General features: G+C 40.6%; 1 protein-coding gene across 2 annotated transcripts; it reads left to right on the forward strand.

Moving 5' to 3' along the window:
• Positions 1–713: 713 nt before the first annotated feature.
• Positions 714–24,948, forward strand: slc27a6 (solute carrier family 27 member 6). Of its 2 annotated transcripts, XM_029445369.1 has the most exons (11): positions 714–1,305; positions 4,661–4,870; positions 6,377–6,535; positions 11,134–11,258; positions 13,467–13,661; positions 19,949–20,039; positions 20,147–20,172; positions 20,257–20,345; positions 21,182–21,279; positions 21,496–21,626; positions 22,972–24,948. In XM_029445369.1, the coding sequence occupies exons 1-11, from the start codon at positions 819–821 to the stop codon at positions 23,146–23,148; spliced, it is 1,788 nt and encodes a 595-aa protein (XP_029301229.1). In that variant the 5' UTR covers positions 714–818; the 3' UTR covers positions 23,149–24,948. The 2 variants fall into 2 exon arrangements, with proteins under 2 accessions (XP_029301229.1, XP_029301227.1); XM_029445367.1 differs by having other exon boundaries at positions 20,147–20,345.
• The last annotated feature ends 379 nt before the right edge of the window (positions 24,949–25,327 follow it).

The following is a 25,327-nucleotide window of genomic DNA, read 5'->3' on the forward strand; positions in this document are numbered from 1 at the left end:
CTTAAGAAGAGTTTCAGTTTCAGCTTCTTCTTTCCGATACGTTCTCTCCCAGCTGTACTTCATCCTTACGTTAAGGGCCAGAACAGTCACTCTGTTATCTGACTTTTAAAACACCCACTCATCTCCCCAGCAACTGTCACATGGTTAGACCTCCAGAGAAACTGGTCTTACAGGAAGTGCATTGAGTTTGCCCTTCAAAATAAAACGCTCATGTTACACAACTTCTACCACAGGCTCAGAGTCATATTGAGTTCAGTCAGAGTATTGAGTTCAGTCAGAGACAAGCTTGTGATTTTAGCCTACATTCATTAAATTGACTTGATGATCAAGGAGACATCTACTTTTGTCAAACTGTGCTTTGCATAGCATATATTCAACACTGTGAATACAAACATTTATAAAGTATTTTGTTATTGTTATGAGGTATTAATGTGGATAGCAAAAACTGTTGTACTGTACCTTCAAGACTTTTTCAATAACTGTCCTTTTCCTATCTGCAATTGCATTAAATCAGTCAATAATATTTAATAATGAACTATACATTTGATTTCCTATGTGTAACTATTTCGTAATATGCACCCTTTTTCCAACACTGGTGGTATTTTGTTATTCTCGCTGTATTCCCAAATTATCCTTTTTTTATTTTGAAGGCAACATTTCTCCTGTTCCGACATATGTTGTGTAACCTGACTGGACTAGCTGAGTTACATCACGCAGAGAGTCCGTGTATGTAACCTGGCACAAGCAGCTGAGGTGAGCCGCGAGCTCCTCTCTTCAGTGTCTCCACCGGGTCCTCTCTCTGTCCCACAGCCGCAGACATGACGCTGTCTCTGGGATGGCTCTCAGCTCTGGTCGCAGGTGTTTTCTCCGCTCATGTTTTGCAGAAACTCTGCTTCCCATACTTTTGGAGGGACCTCGTGTTTCTGTTGAAGGTGATGAGGTACGGCGTGAAGCTGGAGCTGTTCAAGCTGACCTCCAGCGTGCACACGGTCCTGGACAGGTTCATCCAGCAGGCGCAGCGCATCCCCAACAAGCCGTTTGTTATCTTTGAAGGAAGCGTCCACACCTACCGGGACATCGAGCAACGCAGCAACAGACTTGCTAATGTTTTCCTCGAGAGAGTGAACTTGAGGAAAGGAGACTGCATTGCCTTGCTCATGAGCAACGAGCCCGACTTTCTGTGCGTTTGGTTCGGGTTGGCGAAGCTCGGCTGCTCGGTTGCTTTCCTGAACACTCAAATCAAGTCCAAGTCTCTGCTGCACTGCTTTAAGTGCTGTGGAGCCAGAACTCTAATTGTTGGTTCAGGTAAAGCTCTTTTCCTTCACTTGTTATCATCACCTTTTCTAATAGACACTGGGTTTACTCCCCTCAACTTCTGCATGTCATGTCATCAATAGTGTCGTCTGTCAATGAGACATGCACAAGAAACCCGTTATTCATATCTCCTGCTCTCTGTTCTGCTCTCTGTTCTGCACTCTGTCCTGCACTCTGTACTGCTCTATGTCCTGCTCTCTGTCCTGCTCTGTCCTGCTCTCTGTCCTGCTCTCTGTCCTGCTCTATGTCCTGCTCTCTGTCCTGCTCTGTCCTGCTCTCTGTCCTGCTCTGTCCTGCACTCTGTCCTGCACTCTGTCCTGCTCTCTGTCCTGCTCTGTCCTGCTCTCTGTCCTGCACTCTGTCCTGCTCTCTGTCCTGCTCTCTGTCCTGCTCTGTCCTGCACTCTGTCCTGCTCTCTGTCCTGCTCTCTGTCCTGCTCTCTGTCCTGCTCTGTCCTGCACTCTGTCCTGCTCTCTGTCCTGCTGATCCGGTTGCCACAATGCAGCCTTGTTAAATGCATTTATTGTATGATAATTAATGAAAAAAATAGATTTATTCACCTTTTTCAGTTTTTCATTTAATTACTAGATGAATAGTTTTTCATTGTAACACAATGTTTTGATTTCTGTGTTAGTTAGCCATTTAAATCTTCTATAGACAAACTCTAATAGGATGACAATGTTGCTGTGCGTCTGCAGGATAGGGAAGGAAGCAACATAGTTTACACATAATAACCATCATATAACCCTACAGTATGCCAGATAGGGCTGACACTGTGACACTGTGACACTTTCCTTAGTGATTAGTCTGTTGGTCATTTTTGTAATTGTTTATCCAATGCAATGTTAGAGCAAAACTAGCTCATCACATTTTTCCAGAACCACAAATAATACATGTACATATACATGAGAAAAAAATGCAAACTTGCATTGAAAAAGTTAGAACCAGGTTGGCTTTTATCCCGATTAACAACCAGAATTCTGATCAATAAGTTATAAAAATAGTTGTTGATTAATTTGATGTTGATTGACTAATGAACTCATTGTTGTAATACTATTGTCAGAATGTATTTGTGAGACTTTGCAATCTAAAACATTTTAGAGATGAACATTTGATAGGCACTTATTGATTTTGTTCCGATCTCTAAATGTCCGGCCAGGTCGATTTTGTTGTGAACTGTGTGGAGTCTCAGTGAATGATTGCTCAACAACTCTGAAAAACATCCAAACTCATATTCAGCTTCCACCCGTGTTTCTCATTGGAAGAATCCTGTTTCTACAGTTAATAGGATTCAGCATGCTACAGCCATGTGACAGGATGACATCGTGCTCTACCAAACAAGCATTATATTGGTCAGGGGCACTGTCCTTATTACAACCCCAGTGAAACAGGAGAAGGATTTTCGGAATAGCTGGAACAGTCGGACACTGATGAGAGTGGATGTGATGCCATCCAAAAGCACTGTTGCCATAGATTCTGTCAACAGATTATTACCTCCGCCAAAGAGGTTCTGTTTGTCTTGTCTGTCTGTCTGTCTGTTTGTATTTCGGCAGGATTAAAGAGAAACCTACTGGCCCGATTTTCATGAAACTTGGTGGAAGGGTGTGTAGATGATGTAGATGGGGCCAAGGAAGAACCCATTACATTTTGTTGCGAATCTGTTAATGAAGAGTGAATGAATCTCTAAATGAGCTCTAAACTCAAGAGATTATAGTTTGATGGGGAGTGCTGATCAAATTGTCTCTTCAAAGTCTTCCCACAGGAGCTCAATAGTGTTGAGGTCAGGTGACATTCTTGGCCACTGCTGCACTTTCACCTTGTTCTTCATTAAGATGAAGAATGTCAGGGTCATGTTAACCCAGGGTGTGGGGACAGGGTCGCATCTTCACTTTCAAGATTTTGCAATACATCGGCAAATTCATGATGCCATCAATGAAGTACAATTGGTCCACACCTTCAGCACTTTTACATCCCAATATAAGAACTTTGGATGACATAAAATCCAAAGATTGACTTTGGTCTAAACTGGTTTTCGAGAGCTGGGGCTTTCGCAGTGCTTCCTGCGTGGATCACAGCCATGCATTCCACTTGTATGCAGGATGCGTCTTACTGTGTGAGATAGAACAGTCACTCCAGTTTGGCTTTTCACAGCTTTTGCAAGCTTTGAGACACTTGCATTCTGATTCTCCTGCACTTTTATCACAAAACTTGCTCATCAGGAGGTGAAATATTGCGGCGATGAACTGGACGTTTCCATCCTTTTAAAAGTCCGTCCCTTTTGAATTTCTGTATCACATTCGCTACTGTGTTCCGACTTAATAACAATGATTTGATAATCCTCTTGTCCTTTTCTGAGAGTGATTCATTGGGTTAAGTTAAGTACTACTTTAATTGTGAATTGTGAACCTTATTGGCCAAAGGTTATACTTCATTGCTGTAGCACCAGCACTAGGTCAAATCATGCATTTGTGGTCTCTGTAGGAATAGAAAAAGAATCCATGTCACCAACGTGCTTGCTCGAGGAGCTATTGTCTGTTCGGTACATATCTTTTTGGACGGAAAAATTTTGGAAGAATTGTAACAAAAACAGCAGGGCTTCAGCGCTATGGGCTAAGACCCCAGAAGAAGGAACAGCTCACATGTTTGATATAATTCTTACTGTTAAGACAAAGCATGCTCTGCTTATTTTCCATTTTAACCTCATTATCCTGCTGCATTATAAATACTTCAGAACTATAGCAGCAGCCATTCCTCCTTGTTGAGGATGGAGTAGGATTCATAGATGTATGCAGAGTAGATTGCTTGGGTAATGATTATAATTATCCCTGAGAGATTGCCCAGCAGTGCTAACATGAGTCACAATAATGACCAACAAAGCTGCGTTATTTCTTTTTATGACTGTGGTTTGTTTACTTTGTGTTGCCTCAGTGAACACTCCATGTTTCCTTGAAGACACTTACAATCACAAAGTATTGTATTTCAAATCATTTACAGGTCCCAGTCAGGAATGGTGCTGTATTGTGAAATACTTATTATTTATGTGAGTTTAGACCTTACAGTGGAGGTTCATGACATGTGTAATTTCAGTGATAAAGAAAACACACTCATTGCAAAACATTCTCAAAATATCCAGTCTCCATGAAATAGCTGCACGATCCTTTTAAAAGTAAAGTTTTTATATATATATCATACTTCTATTAGCTTCCTATCTGCTCTGATGTCTCCACATACAGCAAGCTCTTACAATTTAAAGCTCAAAAGAGCTTGCTAAGAGGGATAAGTCAAGTTGAAATATAATTGAAGAAAAATGTAAAACATTATTCAAAGTATTCTCTCCATCTGCCAGATTTAGTGAAAGGTCTGGACGGCATCCTAAGCAGCCTGCTGGAGGACAACATTCAGGTGTGGGCCATGAAGAGCCAGAGTGAGCACACACAGGTGCACACTCTGCTGGATAAGGTGGATGCTGCCTCTGACCAGCCGGTACCAGCAGTGTTGCGGGCCACCACCTCCGTCAAAACCCCCAACCTCTACATCTTCACCTCTGGAACAACTGGTGAGTTTTCTACAGCTCAGTGAGGAGCAAAATTTTGAATCTTAGTTCATAGTTACCACCGTTCATCATATCATCGTACTATAATGACGTCTATGTGTGTCTGAGTTGCGATTATCTCGCCAACCCTGGGACCAATCTACTTCACACGTGGCGTGTGTGTTGCTGAGGACCCAAAGGAGTGCAGTGCTGCACAAGAAGTTATTTGGATCAGCGATTCTATAGAAAACTGCAAAAACACGGTCTGCTTGACCGGACTTTGCTTAGCGCCTGCGCTAGGCTGTAAAATGCAAATAGACGTCACATCAAAATTCAGACAACAGTGCGGCTACGTCCGCTAATGGTCACTATAGAACGTCTCTGTATGTTTTCTTTCACAAAGTAGCGCACCTGTCGTGCCATTACCTTACTGTCGATAGAAATGAGGATGTGTGTGTTAAACACGTTGCACGTTTATCAGTCTGAACTTCGACTTTCTTCCAAAGCATTCCTCAAACCTGGGGCATTCAGGATACATTTAGTATCACGAATGCCATGTAATCAACTTTATGCTGTTTCTTATCAGGCCAGCCATCCATTCACCCAGCTAAGTGTTTTATAGCCACCTGCGTGTGTCATGGTTGTGTTGGTAACAGCGCTCCTAGGGTGGACCCCTGCAGCTTCTCCTGGGAGTGCTGAGACTTCTCCCCTATGTAATCCTCCCACTGTTCGGAGCTCTTTGCTTCTTCATTGTGTTTGACTTAATGCCAAGTAAATAAATGCCATTTATTTCCTTATAATCAGTTTGAATTTACTGTGAGATCAGGCTTTGCAGAAAGACAGTAAAAGCTTGTTTCCACTGGACGTCAGTCGTCTGTCAGAACAGGAATGCTTTGACTTCTGCTAATTCTGCTTGGTACACCATCTGTATCACATGCACATTACTGATTATATTTACTGAGACTAATGATTATGGAGCAGATTTCAGAAGGCGGTATGGTTTTAGTATTTCTCAGGCTATCTGCCTTTTTATTGTTCACAAACATGACAATTTAAAAAATACATTGTGCACAAAACAATATGTAAAACTAGTAATTTGTGCGATTATTCAACAAATCTCAAGGTAATGCTTGACACAACTTTGACTTGATGTGTAGGATTACTGTCCATCAGAAGCAATATCTCGCTTCTTTTGGAGAGAAAAAAAATCTATTTTTGGAATCTTACAAGATAAGAATCTCTATTCCTACATGAATACGTTTCCCCCATCCCTACTGGACAGCACCGAAAGGATGATACATGATTACATTTCAGTTCACTTTTCTCTTATTATCATTATTGGAGTCCAAAATCAGTTAGGGCTTCTTCTTCTCAGGAGCATCCACAAAACTACTACTGTATGATATTAGAAACACAATTGAATGCATCATTGCATGCCACTTTGTTGCATTGGCATGGAGGCAACAATGATTGAACGTATCAATTGTTTATGATCATGTAATGCAGTATCATGTCTTTTCATGTCCACAGGGCTCCCTAAGGCTGCAGTGATCACTCACTTCCAGAGCTTGAAAGCAGCAGCAGGGTTTTGGGCGTTTGGAGCAACTGAAGATGATGTGATGTACATCCCTCTGCCGCTCTACCACAGTGCAGCTTCCTTGATCGGTATAGGAGGAACCATAGAGCTGGGTAGGCCTCACTATATGTCTACATGACTCATCCTTTTGTATTCACCGTTTGTTGGAAGCATTTATTTTACAGTATCTTGTCAGATGAAATCTTAACATGTAGCAAACATCTATCTAGATCAAGGATCGTTTGTCTGACAAAGATAAAATCTCAATTTGAATCTTGTTTCTTTTACCTATTTTAGCTGTTTTTACATTTTGCAAAAGGTCACCATTAAAAGTATTCCAAATGATCTATTAGCAGTTCCTGTTTGCAGTATGATGTTTGACTCAAATTCACCTCATGCTGTATCTTTGCTTCAAGTCTTGCCCTCTGTGCGCCCTTTAAATCTTCTGCGCGCCCCCTGGGAAGGAACGCCTCGCCTTATTCATTTAGCGAGTTGACATATGGGCTGCTTTAACCACTTATAGAATAACTACACCCAGTTTTATTAGTAAAGGGAACATTTCACTTTATAGTGCCTGTACATTTGGGTAACCCTAAACCTAACTCTGTGCCTACCAACCCGCAAACTGTGAACAAGACGAACAAGCAGTTTTTTGTGAAGACATGGGATTCAAACTTAGCCTGTATAAAATATGGATGTAGTCTCCGTGGCGTCACCAATAGCCAGTAGTAACTAGTAAGTAGTAATAACTAAGTACATTTACTCAAGTACTGTACTTAAGAACAATTTTGAGGTACTTGTACTTTACTTGATTATTTAAGTGTCATGCTACTTTCTACTTCTACTACACTACTTTTCACAGGGATATATTGTACCTTTTACAGCACTACATTAATTGCTGACTTTAGATACTAGTTACTTTTCAGATAAAGATTTTAAAAATCTTTTGTGCAGTAAATTAAACCAACCAACAGTAAAAAATTACAATAAAATTAGCTCTACTGCAGCAAACTACAACTTTAAAATATATCTTACATGTTACTGCTTCGATAATCATCATCTAATATTATAATATATAATAATGCAACAACTAAAGAGAAACAGCCTCCAGGCAGCTGTGAGGGCAAAGAGAGGTGGTGTGGGTTTTTTTTTCCGTTTCTGCCACTTTGAATGTAATCTAATAAACAAACTATAAAACAGGAACATGGCTGTAATATCTACAAGAGAGTCAGCAGCTGTACTTCTTCTCTCTGTATTGACTCACTATCACCTCTAGAGGAACAAGTGGTATTACAGGCTGGACGGAGGGCAGCTAGCTGTTAGCATGCTAACTTCAGTAGATATCTCTGCAACACAACACAGAGATGTGTTTAACATAACGTCAACACTGTTACCTATTCACACTCTGTTCATAATGTTAGTTCATTGTTTTAATGTTTTAAGTTTAAATTCTGGCAGATTTTACACATTGAACCTTTAGGCAGGGTCCCTGTGGAGCCTTAAAACATCTTAAAGCTTTGTTAGGTAACATTGGAGAAGCCAGCACGAGTAAGCTATATTCAAAAAAATTGTGAAGTGAAAAGCCCTGCTCAGTGTTGCCAACTCCTTTCCAATGAAAGTAAGCTAGCACTAACACTGACAGCCTGTCCCTTCAGGCCTCCCTACAAAGCCACTTCCCCAAAATTATCATTTTGACCATTAACAACGAACATGATTATTGTTTGTACTGACAGCTGTGAGTCAAGCTAGCAGTTGGCGCTTGGTCCACAGTGTCCGCAGAGCACAGTGTCCACAGAGCACGGTGTCCGCAGAGCACGGTGTCCGCAGAGCACGATGTCCGCAGAGCACGGTGTTCACAGAGCACGGTGTCCACAGTGCACGTGTCCACAGAGCACAGTGTCCACAGAGCACAGTGTCCACAGTGCACGTGTCCACAGAGCACGGTGTCCACAGAGCACGGTGTCCACAGTGCACGGTGTCCACAGAGCACAGTGTCCACAGAGCACAGTGTCCACAGTGCACGTGTCCACAGAGCACGGTGTCCACAGAGCACAGTGTCCACAGTGCACGGTGTCCACAGATCACAGTGTCTACAGAACACAGTTTAACTGCCAAACAACGTGACCCCTTTGATTACTCGCTGTTTCACTTCAACTGGCCGCTTAATTAGAAGCTTTAGAACAAGAAGTGGACACTGGAGACTATTATGGAGAATATTTTAGGTCTTTGTTGCTGTGTTTCCTCTCTTTATACAATGATCCACTGTATGAAACTTCATATTTGGGTTTAGATAACATTACACTAAACTGCTTGTTTCAGCAGCTGATTTAGAATGAGCTTGAATGTGATGTTGGTTATAAAATGGTTTTGGAAAAGCAGCTAATTCTAATCAGCCATTAGTTTGATAAACCTTGCTGGCTTCTGCATTTTATCCAACTGCTACTAAAGTTGACAGTTCAATGTCCTTCACTGGTAGAGATAAACATCCTGCCAGGTTGTGCTAACAAACCTTGGTGAGGCCAGTGTCCTGACACTTTTAGATGATGAAATGTATTTGGACACATAGCTGTTCTCTCCTTGTCAGGTCTAAACCTGCAGAAAGAGGTAGGACAAATTTAGACCTGTTCACATGTTGCCACCTACAGACAAGGAACGTGATAGCTGCTGTTGAACTGGAGTCCTGAACTGCAGGTCTGACACTCCTGGCACTGCGGTTCTACAAACAGCTGGGATCTGCTTTGCATCAAGTCTATCATAATACAGTTCTCAAATGCCATGTACGTTGGAAGGGTTAATGGTCCCTGTAATCATTCCAAGACTTTTAAACTGGGACTCGTCTGAAGATACATCTACTGTAGTATACAAAATGAAAGTTAGTTAAGCTAGCTAACAAATTAGCGAGCACTTCCAGCCTCCAAATGCAAGACTGTGGTTGTTCTCACCAGGTATGTGTGGTAGGTTACAGGTGTAAACTGCTAAAAATGTCATGTCACAGGCAACAGTGTTATTTTGTAATGTTGGAGACGAAGAATGCCATCATAACAAAATAACATCAAGCGGTCTTTGAACCTTTACCAAAAGATAGCATTGGCAGGCAGAAATTGTGTCTGGGGTGTTATTTTCTTTGATCTTTCCACATTTTTGTGTATTCAAGATTCTAAATGAAAAAACATTGTGGGTTCGATCAGAAAGCTTCTCTTACCTAACTTAACCGAGAGATTGGAGATATCTTTGGCAAGAAATACACGTTGTGTCGTGTAAAGAAACCTCACCATACTGAAATAGAGAAGGGTTTCTGAAACAGCCAGTGTCATGCTATAAGTTCAGTATATACGTTCAGTGATGTTTGCACTGCCCTGCTATTGATCATGATACATGACCCTGTCGCAGAGAGTTGCTTAACACTAAATAAAACTTGCTCCATCGCAGAAGAAAGACTGAATGGGCTGTGAACAATTGTGTGATACAACGTCAAACCTTTAAGAAGAGACTGTCTGAAAATGTGCTCAAAGTTGATACAATTAATTGCATCTCACACCTCCCTATCAGTGTGTTTACGTGCTTTCAAGTAAAGGTAAGCTTTACTGTATACTTTTATAATTTAAGTAATGTTACTTTGTAAAAACTACTCGAGTAGAAATAAAAAATTGTTTGAATTAAAATGATTGAAGTAAAAAAAACCAGGACACTAACATTCTTTTCCCCATTTTTTTTGTTTGATGTGGACATAATTTCCACCACAGCTGGTCTTCCTCAGGTAAAGCAGTGAACACACACCTGTTTTATGGTCAGTTTGGGAATGAAATGTCTCCATCTCCTGATCAGATCACCATGTACATATACAGCAACTGAGCAGCATGTCAAACATCTGCAGATCAGGAATGAGCCTCCACATCCAGGTCAAATGAAGACTATAGGGTTACATAAGTTTAATCTTACTGATAGGATAGGACGAGGGATAATTAGAAACAATGAAGTGATGAAATAAATTACAGGTCACCTCTGGAAACCAGCTTCTCCAGTAAACTAATGTCTTAACTGTAATGGTAGTGTAAACCCAAAACCTTTAGGTTTATGTTTGTTAGCTTTGTTTAATTGTTTTCATGCCTTATTGATAAATGGGTTAATTAATGGATTTTTTTTCAATGTAGTATATATTTACTTTTGGCTTGTGGTTAGATTGTTTAGGTGGAAGTGGTTTGACTGTAGTACCCCTGGGTTTTGGTGGCACCTAAGGGTGGGGCCTATAAAATTCTACTCTTTTACCAGAAAAAGGGGGGAACTGTGCCTTGTTGGCTGAGACGCACACACCAAAATAAAATTAAGCAGCGACTTCGGTTAAAACCATGCTTTCAAAATAATGACGAGGGCAGGGAACACATGTGGTTACTGACCTGCAGTGTACGATAGCGGCTATAAACCTTCACCTTGTTCACTCACTTCTTGCACCGTTAGCATTGTGCAGTGAGAGCAAGAGATTCAAACAGTACTTGGACTTGTTTAGTAACATTATGCTATACAACACCACTTATACCTGTCATCAAAGCATGTCAAATATACTGTATGTTTTATATGGAAATCAAATGGCTTCTAGCCATAATAGGATTTAAGGTCCATATGTATAAACATATGGAGTAGATTAGTATTGAAAATAGGAGAATTATATCCTTTTGATAGTGAATTTAATGACGTTGTTGTTGTTCTGTTACAGGTGCGACCTGCATCTTGAAGAAGAAGTTCTCTGCCTCACAGTTCTGGAGTGACTGTAGGAAACATGACGTTACTGTTTTCCAGTATATTGGTGAACTCTGCAGATACCTCTGCAACCAACCTACGGTAATCTTCTGTTCGGCATTCAGCTTTGAGTGTTAATAACCTCGTGCCTGTTTCTGAATGGACATTCTGACGTCACCAAAACAGTGTGAAGTTGCTATTTAAATAAAATGTCCCTCCTCAATATAATTATACCCTGTGGAAAAGGCTCTGGTTTGCTTTGAAACAATTAGTCATGTGTGTCACGTTCTGGCAACATGTCTGGTTTCTGTGTGATTTTTGAATGTAAAGTTTTGAATGAAGCATGTTCTCTGGATTCTGATGGACTAACACACAAACTATTGATCTTCAAAGCACCTGAACGTTTTCTTCTATCATATACTTTCTACTACTTTCATTTATCCTATTCCATTGCTTGCTGTTGATATCACAACTTGTTATCCACACATCACGCTACAAAACATTTCCATACGTCAACATACATTGACACTTAATGACTGACAGAGCAAGTGATTTAGAGTAAAGCACCGGACAAAATGTTTTACAGTAGGCAGACTTCTTTCTTTGTACAGACAGTCCTTTACAGTCACTGCTTCTTGTGAATTGTTCAAGTGAAATTGTGCACAACTGTGGCAGAAAGACAAGCAAGCTCTTTGTTTTTATATTTGTCGTCTCATTGGGGACATGAAGACACGCATGCACACACACGGTGTGAGGGCAGAGCTCATCACTTCTTCAGGCTGGACTCAAAGTCCTCTTTGTTCTCTCTCTCTCAGGCTGAGTGGGTTGGAGGCCGGCCATGCCTCTCCTCTCCACTGATTGGCAAATTAAAGATGTGGACACGTACAGCACATAAGCGCTTTTTCACAAAGTCAATGTCTGCACACAATTACTGCTTGTAATCTGTCATTATGCACAGTGACCAATGTGCAAACATGTCAAAGACCATAGTACTCATCCCAGAGGACACAGATACAAGTTAGTTTCTCTTATTGCCACAGGGCTATGCTGCTGGATTAATCTCAGCACAGAAGGAACGGCTGTGGCAGTACACCACATACATACGCAGGCTTTATCATTACTACTCATTTTCTGTAGGTGTTTTTATTTGATCAGGAGTGCAGAGACCAACAATGAACTGTTGATAGAACACATTTTAGGTATTAGCATGTCAATGTAGTCATAATGTTTATTGAAATCTATTGACGGTGATGAATCCTCAGCCCACAGTTAGTCTGTTTGTGTTGTCAACAGACTCTTTTGTTTTGTTGGCTGCCCCCAGTGGTGGATACACGCAGAGCTGAATTACAAATGAAGGTGAATCAGGGTCTGCTCGGCCCCAGGCCCCAGGCTCATTGTTTTTCAGTTGATTTGTTGTTGATATGCAACCAAATGACCAGGACCAGGGGGTCTGTCTGTGCCCTGGGACCCCATAGTGGGTTTACATGTGTCATCTACAAACACATTCTCTCTATTAATAAAGGGGAACTTCAGTGTTTTTTCGACCTGAACACTATTTTCCAATCTTTTTGTGTCTAAGATACTAATGGGGACAACTATTTTTTGAAATTGGTCCAGTACTGAACGAGGGCGCTGCAGCCAGCAGGCCTAACCGGGCTGCAGTGTCATGCTTCCTCACAACAGCGCACCATCGGTAACGCTGCTTTTTTCACCCACCAACAGGCTCAGATGGATAGTGTCAGCATTATGGAAAAGAAATAAAAAGGTTTTCTTACCTACAAAGCAGCAGTAGTGGTTATTTTGGCCACGGTTGATGGAACGTTGTTGGTATCTGCTTGGAGGTAAGCCCCTCCTCATCTCCGGTGTGCGTTTGTTGTGAACACAGCGCTAGTGTCCACTACCTCGCTTCTATTCAAACAATTAAACTTCACTGCAAGTCGCAATTCATACATTGGAAAATCCTCATTTGTATAAAAAAGCATTCTTTGCTATACGTTATTTGCTATATTTCTAAACGTATAGAAATAGCTATAAGAGCTGTTTGTGAATCTGCCGTTTGTGGCAGATTCGCTCTCTTTCTGGGAGTTGGTGTGCTCACTTCAACTCAGTCAGTTTTTGTTTGTGAAACTCAATTTGTTTCTTGTGAGCTGCAGTTATAAAGCAAAGACTCTCTTCTATATATTCCTTCATATCATCTTAATGATAATATGTATTTACATGGAAGACACTTGAATTGTACACGTCATTGATAAATGATCAGTTGTCACCTGTCAGATCTGTTTAGCTAATGTCATCTCGTCCCTTCATCAGACAGAGGAGGATAAAGTTCACAAGGTGCGGATGGGAGTGGGGAACGGGCTGCGGCAGGACGTCTGGCAGGAGTTCCATAGTCGCTTTGGAAACATTAAAATGTGCGAGGTGTACGGCTCCACTGAGGGAAACCTGTGTTTCATGAACCACATTGGCAGGATTGGAACTGTGGGCCGCTCCAACTTCTTCTACAGGGTGAGTGCTTTGATTCTCTGCATGTTATTCACATGTTGGTGAATTACATTCTAATCACTTGTAATGCAGCATAGAGTCTTTTTAAACGCATGAGAATGCATGCCACTTTACTTTCCACCAACAGTGAAACGTTAGGATGAAGCATGCATTACTATTCATATGGACTTAACTTTACTTAACAATACTATTGTTATACATAAGATGCAATTATATGTTATGATCCTGCAAGGACTATTCTGGCATACTATGAGTCCATACAGTTGTGTTGAGGTGTGTACAGGTGATAAAGGTCATAATGTAGCATCCACAAGACACTTATAATTCATTATAAGTCACATCGATAGTATTTTATGACTGTTGATGTAATGCATCAGAAAGCATTATGCGTGTAGACATAAAGGATTATGAATGCATTATCATTCACTATGAATGCCTTCATAATGTACTGTAGATGTGATCGTCATAGAAAGTGTTCCCTGAACCTCCATGGGGGAAGAAAGGAGTGGAGCACACAGATGGATATGCAGCCTTTGATTGTGCAACAGACCAACGTTTCAACACCACGGTGTCAAAGAGGACAGCGACAAAAAGGCTAACACATACACAGATATATAGTAAACATATAAAATGTATATTGTCAACCTACACAACTGGTGTGCAACTCTCATTGGATAATTGGTTGAACAGAATGTAAAATCTATTGGAGAATGGATCCTAAAGTGGGAGTTGCCATTGTCAATGTCCAAGTCATGTAACACAATCACAGGAACAATAACACAGATGTATCTCTTCAAGTTACAAAGATATACAAAGTACTGCATCCATCAAGTGTACTAGATGAAAGGAACAGGACAAATTAATTTCTTCACTGAACTGTGTAAGAGTACTGAGTTGGAGAGGGTGAAATGCTTTATTTGCATTGCACTTTTGTGTTCAGATATGCAAATCTTTTAAGCTCTATTCATTTTTCCAACAAACACCAGATCACAGGGACATTTCAGCATGTGGACAACGTGTGCTGCTGCAGTTTATGAAGCATTTAATGCAGTATGTTTTACCAGTTTGTATCTGTAAAGTAGCAGTTGCTTACAAATGTCTTTTTCTTGATCTACCAGCACACCTGTGTGGTGACCACGGTGTGACAATGAATGCTGTTTTTCCTGTTTGGAGTACAAGGCATTGTTGGTATTTGGCTATATTATCTCTAAATCCTACTGGAATAGTTCAACATGTTTGGAAATACACACATTCTTAATCGATGTCTGTGTACAAAGTCAAGTACGAAAGTTGGAAACAGGACGTGGTTAGCTTAGCATAGCATAAAGACTGTAGGCAGGAGGGGGACACACAGCTATCCTGACACTGCAGAGAAGTGATGGGCGGATGGACGTTATTGTTTGCCAAGAACGCTCCAGAACAAGTGTAATTTTTCTGTGTGTGAACCATCTGAGCTAAACGTGCAGAGACAAAACAGGGAACACTGTAGTAAGCAACTGCTCTTTATTTAGTGTTAAATATAATAAAGACGATTAGACATATTTGTATTTGTTCCACAAGCTTGGGTCAATCCCCACAAGCACATTTAAAATTATATATAGCAACTGACCTTAAAGTGTAGAGTAATGAAACATAACTGCAGCAACCAAGCATGCATTCATCCAGAATTCTAATAATTTGTAAGTTACTCAGTACCTCTAAAAGCACATCAACGAATGACCCGTCTCCTCTAAGAGGTGCATACTTATGTATCCCACGTTCACTCTCGAAGCAGGGTTTGCTAATCAGGCACAACTCGTGGAAGAGGCAGTGTGAAGACTTGTATTTGACTTCTAAATGTGTGCACAGGGTTAGCCGAGTAAACTAGTACGTGGAGGGGGAGGGATAAATGGCTAAGAGGAGATCTGTAAGGTCATGTATCATCCTGGATTTAGCAAGTATCCTCCATCAGAGGAGTCTTTAAGGGGTCAGTCAGTTGACTGTGGTTACTGTACCTGGCGTGGACACCACATATGGATATCATGGTAGTCCAATAAATATATTTTATTTATTTATTGTTGATACACCTTACAATGAAATGCATTACAATATTGTGTTATTTAATATATTTTTATGGCTTTGCGCCAGCGATACCTATGGCTGGAGGCTTTATATTTTCAGGTTGTCTGTCCGTCCGTCTGTCCCATTCTCATGAACCAAACGTCATTTCTTAAAATTTACCACAAGCTTTCACTTAGACTTAACTGATTAGATTCTGGTGGTCAAAGGTCAAACTGCAGAAACTTGGAAAGAGGTCGACCTGAATAATAAATTGTAGTGGTTAAGTTGTAAGTCTGTTGGGACAATGAGGGAGGATGACCGGTGAAGGGACTCCTGTGGTTGTGTTTGGTATTAGCTGCACTAATGTGGAGCTGTTAATAAGAGGGGTTACAAAAGAGTAGCTAGTAGCATGTATTTAGCTCTAATCTCTGACCTCAGCTATTTTTAGATGTCTCTCTGCTATTCCTGCTGCAGTGAATTGTTATACCATATAGTTATACAAGTCAAGTTATAAAACATAATCATTTCAAGACACATGTACGAGTTGTCAGTTCTATAACATGCAGAAAGTTATTCTTAGATTTATTTGTGTGTTTATGTTTAATCAGAGGAAAGCCTGTAAATACTTTATTACATGTGTGTATAATTAAATATATTGTTTTTGCATTGATGCATAATTTTATGTAGTTAAAAACCGAATTTAGTTTTAATCTGCTGTAAAATCAGAAATCATAATCATGCGGTGAATATGCAGGTAGACCTATAACGCCTCGTTCCCACAAACGTAGCTCTATGGCAGGGGTGTCAAACTCAAATACAGACTGGGCCAAAATTTAAAACTGAACAAAGCCGTGGGCCAAGGTTGATCAAATTAACCTTTTAATAGGGACCCAAACAAGTTTTGCATTGAATATTGAACAAGCAAGGCTTATATAACTTTATAGTGACATGCAAAATCGAGTTTCAAATAATAATAATAATAATAAAAAAATATCAATGGCATATCAAATAAAATTTAAATAAAAAATGGAATGCCTCTTTTCTATTTGCAGCCTTCTGAGGTAAATATCAACATTAACTTTTTCCACAGGCTAATAAATTTGAAAACAAAATAACAATGAATAAATCAACCATTCAGGCCTTTTTACTGCTCAGTTTGCGACACACTGATCTAATCTGATGTGCCCAAGCCAGATACCTGGTATCTTTTCTTGGATACTAGTTCATTAATGTCGGGTTCAGGCTTTGAGCTGAGGCAACCTTCATCTTCACCTTGAACGAAGGTGTTCATCAGTCAGACGTATCCTGTGAGACGTTTTCGTCATCTTCATTGAGGAGAAAAGTTGCTCACATAGATAAGTGCTGCCGAACATGGAGAGCAATTGAGCAGCTTGGGTGCGGAGCTGAGGCATTGTGTCAGGGATGAATTGTGGAAACTGTGCGGCGCCAACAGCATCATACTTTGACTTCAGCGTGTCATCGCACTGGAGTTCAATCAGCTCCATTTGGAGGTTAGTTGGTGCTTTTTCCACATCAACTGCGAAGGGATTACTAAGCAGTTCAAATCTACATTTCTGACCATCAAAGTCGTCAAATCGCCGGATAAACTCAGCGCCGAGTACACTGAGTTTTTCAGCAAACTGTGCGCACACGGCGGTAGAGATCTGCGTTGTTATGGTTTGGCAGCAGGGGAAATGGCCAAGGTTTCCTTGCAGCAGCTGATTCTCTCACAGGCAGAGTTTAGTTTTAAAAGCTCTCACTGACGAGTACATATCTGTGATGATGCGGCCCCGCCCCTGTAGCTGCAGGTTCAGCGCATCAAGATGGCTTGAGAGGTCACACAGAAAGGCCAGCTCACACAGAAACTTTTGCTCCCAGAGCTCTGCTGTGTCCTTCCCTTTGCTTTGCAGAAACTGACATATTTCTTCACGCAGCTCGAAAAATCTGTTCAGTACTTTCCCGCGTTTTAACCATCTCACCTCTGTGTGATACGGCACGTCTGTGTGTTCCTAACCAAACTCGTCCAGAAAAGACTTAAACTGGCGGTGATTCAGACCTTTGGCTCTTATAAAGTTAACAACTTGTGTTACTGTGGTCATAACATGTTCCATCTTTAGGGCTTTAGCACACAGTGACTCTTGATGTATGATGCAGTGATAAACAGATAGCTCACCTGCACAGTTCTCTTCCCGCATCTTTTCACGAATCCTGCCCACCAGTCCATTCTTTTTACCACTCATCGCTGGCGCACCATCAGTGGTTAATCCCACGAGTTTATCCCACAGCAGGTTTATTTCAGTTACACATTTGCAAACCTCCTCAAAGATGTCCTTCCCTGTGGTTGTGCCATGCATGGATTTAAATCCCAAAAGCTCCTCCGTAACACACAGATTTGAGTCGACACCGCGGATGAAGACTGACAGCTGCGCAGTATCAGACGCGTCAGTGCTCTCGTCCACAGGAAAAAGAAACAAAATCTTTTCCCTTTTCCATCAGCTGGTCATGCAGATTGGTGGCAAGATCACATGTGCGCTCAGCTATTGTGTTCCTGCTCAGGCTTACGTTTGAAAAGGCCTGCTTTTTCTCTGGGCACACTTGGTCACAAACTTTCAGCATGCACTTTTTAACAAACTCTCCCTCATTAAAGGGTCGGGTTGATTTGGCGATTTCTTCTGCCACGATATAACTTGCCTTTACAGCAGCCTCATTTTGTGCTGTGACTTTTTTTTAACATATTCTGTTGTGAAACCAAACCTCTTTTCACCTCCTCTACTTTCTGGCTCCTTTGAGTCGTGTCCAGGTCCTTGTACTTGTCCTGGTGTTTCGTTTCATAGTGTCGCCTAATGTTGTACTCCTTAGTTACCGACACGTTGGCTCCACAAACGAGACAAACAGGTCTGTCTTTTACATATATAAACAGATATTCTGTCTCCCACCTGTCCAAAAAGTTCTGTTTTCTGCCTTCCTTTTCGCCATTTTTGGTAGGGGTGACACTGACAGTTGTAGAATGAGGCCGCAGCACGTCTGGGAGAGAGGCACGGGGAGGCGGGGTGAGCCGGCCGGCTTTCAGCAGAAGCGTTGCGCAAGAACACGGATCGCTACTTACACAGAGGAGAGAGCATGGCTAGCGCGCCAAAACAACAGCAGAGCATTATGGGATTTGTAGTATTAGCGGTATAATACCGGCGGGCCAGCTCTAATGTTAATTTGATATTGCCTCAAGGGCCAAATGAAATTACACGGCGGGCCAAATTTGGCCCGCGGGCCAGAGTTTGACACCCATGCTCTATGGGAACCTCCGTGATCTCTGATGTGTACGTGGAGTACGTAGAAATGTTTTAACTAATTAGTGAATTAGGGAACAAGATATTTCATTCAAAGCAGTTGCTTTACTATTTTGATACTCAAATCGTATATAATTAATTTAGCTAGTTAGCTTAGCTAGTTAAGTTGCTAAAGTACATGGTTAGCATAGCATACACCACCTAAATCAAAGTTAAATACAAATAGGTGAGTTTATTATTACATTTATATACATTAATTTATTTGCATTTATCAATCTGTAATGCTCCAGATATATCCACCATATGTTTTTGGGAATGCACCACAGCCATAGCCATATGGTTAAATTGAAATAATTGATTTAAAATGTAATATCAATAACTTATTTCACCAGCTACACATAAACCAAGAGAGCCACTAGATGGCAGATGGGTTTTTCACAACAGAGCTAGCTTGAGTTTCCTCACCTGCACTTTTCTTCGGAGCAGAAGGAGCGGGGCTGGAGAGATGAAATACTGTGAGAATCTCCGATCCTGCTTTTGTCTCTGATGATCAAACCGAAAGCTCATTTTGATCGATTTTCGATTATAAAATATGTGGCGTCAACACAATGTAAAGTCTGTGGGCCGAGCTGGAACATAACCAGGAAGTAAACCCTCAAGCTAGAAAACTTTTTTTTCCATTCCGGCCATGTGCCTCGGATTATTTAAAGAGACTTGCATTTAATATGTTTTTGAGACCACCGCGTAATAAAGGCCTGTTTTCCAGTTAGTGTCAAAATGTCTGCTGTGAAAACAAATTTGATTATCTGGCACTTCTTCAGAACATCCACAGCTTCCGCCATGTTCCTCTGTCGCTACGGTTTCTCCCCACATCCTGCCCCCGACTGGCTGGTTGATGTAAAACACATTAGTTAGATTTAATGCCACTGCCCAATGTAATACGTTCTCTTATTTCTTTTTGTGTAGCTCCTGTTCAAGTATGATCTGATCAAGTATGACATGTTGAAAGATGAACCAGTGAAAGATCCAAATGGTTTCTGTCAGCGAGTGGAAAAGGGTAAGAGTGCAACTCCTGAACATTTCCATAAAACAATTGTCTTTTTAGAATTTGTTTTTTTCTTTGAAAGTTCACCTGAAAACACATTTTCCTATTTTTCTTCTTAGGTGAAACAGGGCTTTTACTGTCCAAGGTGAGCGCACTAAGCCCGTTCTTTGGCTATGCTGGAAGCAGGCAGCTGACTGAAAAGAAGCTGATGAGAAATGTGTTTGTGAAGGCAGACACTTTCTTTAACACAGGCGACCTCATGGCTGAAGACCAGGAGGGCTTCATCTGTTTCAGAGACAGAGTGGGAGACACCTTCAGGTACAGTTGGATAAGATGTTTGAGATGTCTTTACTGCAGGTACAAACCATTCAGCTTCAGAGAATCCATCCCATGAGATGTGGGCATTTAGCAGGCAGAGAGGGTCTAACAAAGAGATGATATAAAGAGTCAGTGGTCTTTAAGTGTGTTCCTGCTCACAAGGCATTCATGGGAAAAGATGCAGCATGAACTGGAGGTGGTGCAGGATTATAACTAGAAACAAAGCAAAGCAAAATATACATATAAATACAGACCTGATGATGTTACATTACAGGTCATTCAGCAGACGCTCTTATCCAGAGAGACTTACAGTGAACTAAGTACAGGGACAGTCTCCCTGCAGCAGCTCAGGGTTAAGTACCTTGCTCAGGGGCTCAATGGTGTTGAACTCACAACCATCTGGTGTTGTATTTGGAAGCCGTACCACTAGGCCACAATTAATTTAGTATAAATCCATTTGAAATCGTATCCTTGTTTCTGTACATGCAGAGACAATGTTTATGTTCTAAATGTGCTAATGTTAATGTTCTTTTCTAGAACACAGTATTATTTCAAGCAGTTTGATGACTCTAAGATGTTTGTAGATGTTCTGCATGGCTTTACCACCAGGCGGTGCCTGTGAGTGTACAAGCAGGAGTGTGTAAAAGAAGAGTTCTTGTCAGTAAGCAAGAAGGCAGTGGCAGGCAGAGGGAACACATGCTGTAGAAATAAAGTGGAACTACACTCCAGTGTCTGCAACACTTGAATAAATATGTTATTTTCAAATGTTCAGTTTTATATTCAGGCCCTGTGTAAAAGACACACTGATAATCCTCATCTTGCTTCCCTGGTTTCAGGTGGAAGGGTGAAAATGTAGCAACGACAGAGGTGGCGGAGACTCTCGGGCAGGTGGATTTTATCCAAGAAGTCAATGTATATGGAGTGGAAATACAAGGTGTGTTTAACATGTGTTTGTCTCTGCTATCCAAATACTGCTCATATATAGCAACAGAATTACAAAACCTTTGAAAAATGTATTGTTTTCAGAATAATCGTCCCCTAACAATGTGCCACATATAATAACTTTATTATTGCAATCATTTCCAGCCACATGATCTATACTGTGTTACCCTTCCTGATACAGTATAACTGTGACCCATGTTGTCCACAGGGCACGAGGGCAGAGCAGGCATGGCTGCCATGATTGTGAGACCAGGCCTCACCTTCGATGGGAACAAGCTGTTTGAGCATGTGATGAGAGATTTACCAGCGTACGCCCGTCCGCTGTTCATAAGGCTTCAGGTAACATTGATGAGTGTTCTTTATAATGAGGACTACAGTGGAGTGGACAACTGTACAGAGGACTCATACATGTGGAAACAAGTTTGAAAACCAACATAGGCACATAAATGTGCGACAGCAGGTGGAGAAGCACAGCTGGGTTTCAGTCTTCACACAAATAACACAAGCTGCTGGGAAAGTAACGGGTTAAAAGTTCCACTTGCTTTATTTTTGCCCTTTTCTTAACTTGACACTCGATATTTTACACATTATTGATCTGGAGCTTTTCCACGGTGTGTTCTGTGCGTTCAACTAGACTTTGGCCGGCCTATGTCTCAGGTCCCAGTCTCCCAGGACTTTATAGTTTACACTTAATGACTAATTGTAGTGCAATAAAAGTATAAAATAGCAAAACAATTGAACAATCAAGTAAAATAAAGTTAAAATGAGAACACAACTGCAGCCACATATGCTTGTATGTATGTGTGTTACACCATCTAGTGTCCATTTGGTGCCGGTGCCTCAACTTAGTGCCCTGATAAGTATCGTGAATGAGACAGAAAGAATGCAATAATGATTTAATAATGCATAAATGTCGCTTCACATGTATACATCCTTAATCCACATAGTTAGTTCTGCACATGACATCAGTTGGCCTTTTTTATTTTTTTTAAAGCAAAATGTAAATAAAAATGTAGAATATCATAATATTAGATTTGCAAGCAAGAACAAAGCTATGAAGGATCTTGTTAGCTAGAAGTACAACATGGACAGACTTTTGATGGGGAGGAAAAGAAAAGGGGAGGCTCCCCAAGAAACACATGAGAAGAATCCAAAGTATGAAGAAGCTCAGTGTTAGTACAGCAGGAGAGCCTTCTTTATCGTGTTACCTTTCACTTGCATTCTTTATTTAACCGATGAGAGAAATGCTCTTTATTTCTGGATCCTTTCTTCTCCACCGGTTGATGAAAATGAACCTGAATCACTGCTCCAGTACTGGTTGTGCTACCAAAGATTATTTGCATTAATCATTTATCAAATCATCAGTTATTTTCTCAGTTATTTTATTAACTTCCCAATATTTTCTAATGTCAACTAAAAGTCTATTGTTTGAAAAATATTTTAAACAATTAGTGATGAGAATTGTTAATGATTAATGATCAGCTCATTACTGAGTGCCCAGCAGTAGAGACAGCAGGCTCTAATAGCACAACTGTGTCAGCAATGATAAATCCCCTAAAGTAGCTGCTGTAGATTTCGTATCACTGTAGTTCCAAACTAAAATTCCAAACATTAGACGGTTCAAGTTACATGTTGAGTCTGACACCTGCCGAAATGACACGGACTGTGGTTGTTTGTCCCTCAGGAGGTGATGGAAATGACCAGCACCTTCAAACAGCAGAAGTTCCAGCTGGTGCAGAGCGGCTTCAACCCCTCAACCATCTCTGATCTTCTCTACGTGTTGGACTACCAGCAGCAGAACTACATTCCTCTAACAGACAGGATCTACCAGAGCATCCTCGCCAGAGAACTCAAGCTATAGAACTCCCAAGGGTGGATGTGATGACGCAGCTGGAAACAATAATGGAAGCCAGTGAGCCTTCGCCATGCTCCATGATTTACTGAGGTCTGAATGAAAAGCCCTATGAACTATGAAACAACAACTCCGCAAATTAACCTTATTTTACAGCTCAAACCTTCAGCTGAAACATCGATCGTCATGGTATCCAGAATGCCCTGCAAACAAACACCTTTATCTAAAACGTTAATAAATGAATTCACCAGATTTGAATGGATACATGAATTTCCCCCTCAATTAGAAGATTATTTTCACAAATGTAATAATGATAAGTTTACGGTCTTATGTAAGGAGGCTAAAATCTGTTCAGCTGCAAATCAATGAAGGATTTCTTCAGTATTTCATATATTTATAATTAATGGATACATTAATAATAATAAATGAATGAACTGTAATTTATAAAGACGTTTTTAATGCTCTTTCTGTATGGATTAAGAGGGTAAGTGTCCATTAATACTTCCCTTAAAATCCATATGAAGTGCCTTAATTACATTAGTACTTAGGATTAATTTATGGAATTTTGAGGTGCACAATTGTATAGTGTATGAAAATAAAGATTCACAAATGTGGTTTTTAACTTACAAAGAAAATAAATGCTTCACAGATATGTTCTTTGCTGACACCTGTCATTTTACCTCAAATGTCTTTGTGAATTTTCTTTACTGATTGTTACTTATTTATAAAATTCTTACATGATGTTGACCAATTACAGCACACACTGTGTTTGTTCAATTCATATTATTTGAGAAACAAAAACATTTGTATATTGTCTTGACTGAGAGATTTTGAATATGAAAAGCCCAACAGTGCCCAGATAATTAGCCTTTACCAATGTTTTTCAACTCTGCAACAATTTATTTATTTATTACATTTCTTTTTATCTCTTTATATGTGCTACTAAATGTTTTTTACAGTCATTGAAGCTTGGGAACTTTCCTGGGTGACATGAGTCAATTAGCATGAAAGGTCTCTGAAAGGGGGGACTCGGCTGAAGTACTTCACTTATAATGGTGTGTGTTGGATATAGATGTGTATGTCACGTACAGTCAGTGCAGCAGTGAACTCGTGTTGGCTGCCTGAGCTAGAATGCCAAGCAGTTTTTCTGTGCAATGAGGAATTATTACTGACATTTTGGGCGCTTTCACTTTCACTTTCACTTGTCAATGGTTAAGATCATCGGGGTAAACAGTCAAACTGCTCTTGTTTCTTGACATATCAGACTTTGTTGTAGCGGTACAAATCTAGCAACCCCACCTTGACATTGGGACTTTGAGACGAGAAATGTTCCCTAAAAAACACAATGCCTCCTTTTGGACATTTTTACATTCCTGTCTTTGCACTGGACCCACCAAGATGAATGTTTTCAGCTGACCTTGGATAACACAGGAAAGCGTTGGATTGTTTCATTGACATCAGACTTTTTCATGAGTGCAAGCTGTTTGGTCCCTATGAGTAGACTGCCATGTTTTTATTCAACCATGCATACTAAATGCTGGAAGAGATACAGGTCCGCTATTCATAGGTGCAAAGCTCAATTTATTTTTGTATTTTGGCAAATATAATGACTCAGGTAAAGGGATGTACTGTGAGTTAAGCCCTGCTCAGACGGTGCCTTAAGGAGCCAAGTTATTGCCCCTGATTAAGCAAATCAAAGCATGTTTGATTTCTGGGTTGTGGCGACTCCCACAACGGTTTAAAATGTATCTGAAACTCAATGAGCTGTTGCACAGACGAGCACATTATTAAGCAATAAAGCTAAAGTGGTACAGCTTCAGATATGTTTAATTATGACTTACCCCTGACTGGACCTTATACGGCCCAGACACTTTTTTTTTTTGTTCCATTTCCTGTTTTCTGTTACTATTGCTGGCTATAGTAAACACAGGTCCAAAGTCTTGGAGCTGATACATCTCTCATGTCATACATCAGATCCAGCTCAGATCATCAGACCTAATGCGTTAACTTGCTTAGCGGCCTTACTGTGTCTCCATGATTCTATAAGAGCTCTGCTGATTAACCTATACTTCAGTAATATCAATTGTTATATTATTTGCTGTTGAGCATTAACATCGACCCTGGAGGCAAAACAAAGTCTCCCCTGTGCTCCCCGAGGCCTCTGCTTTATTACATTAAAGCAGTCCTC

Source organism: Cottoperca gobio, chromosome 12 (assembly GCF_900634415.1).
Source record: "Cottoperca gobio chromosome 12, fCotGob3.1, whole genome shotgun sequence".
NCBI lineage: Eukaryota > Metazoa > Chordata > Actinopteri > Perciformes > Bovichtidae > Cottoperca > Cottoperca gobio.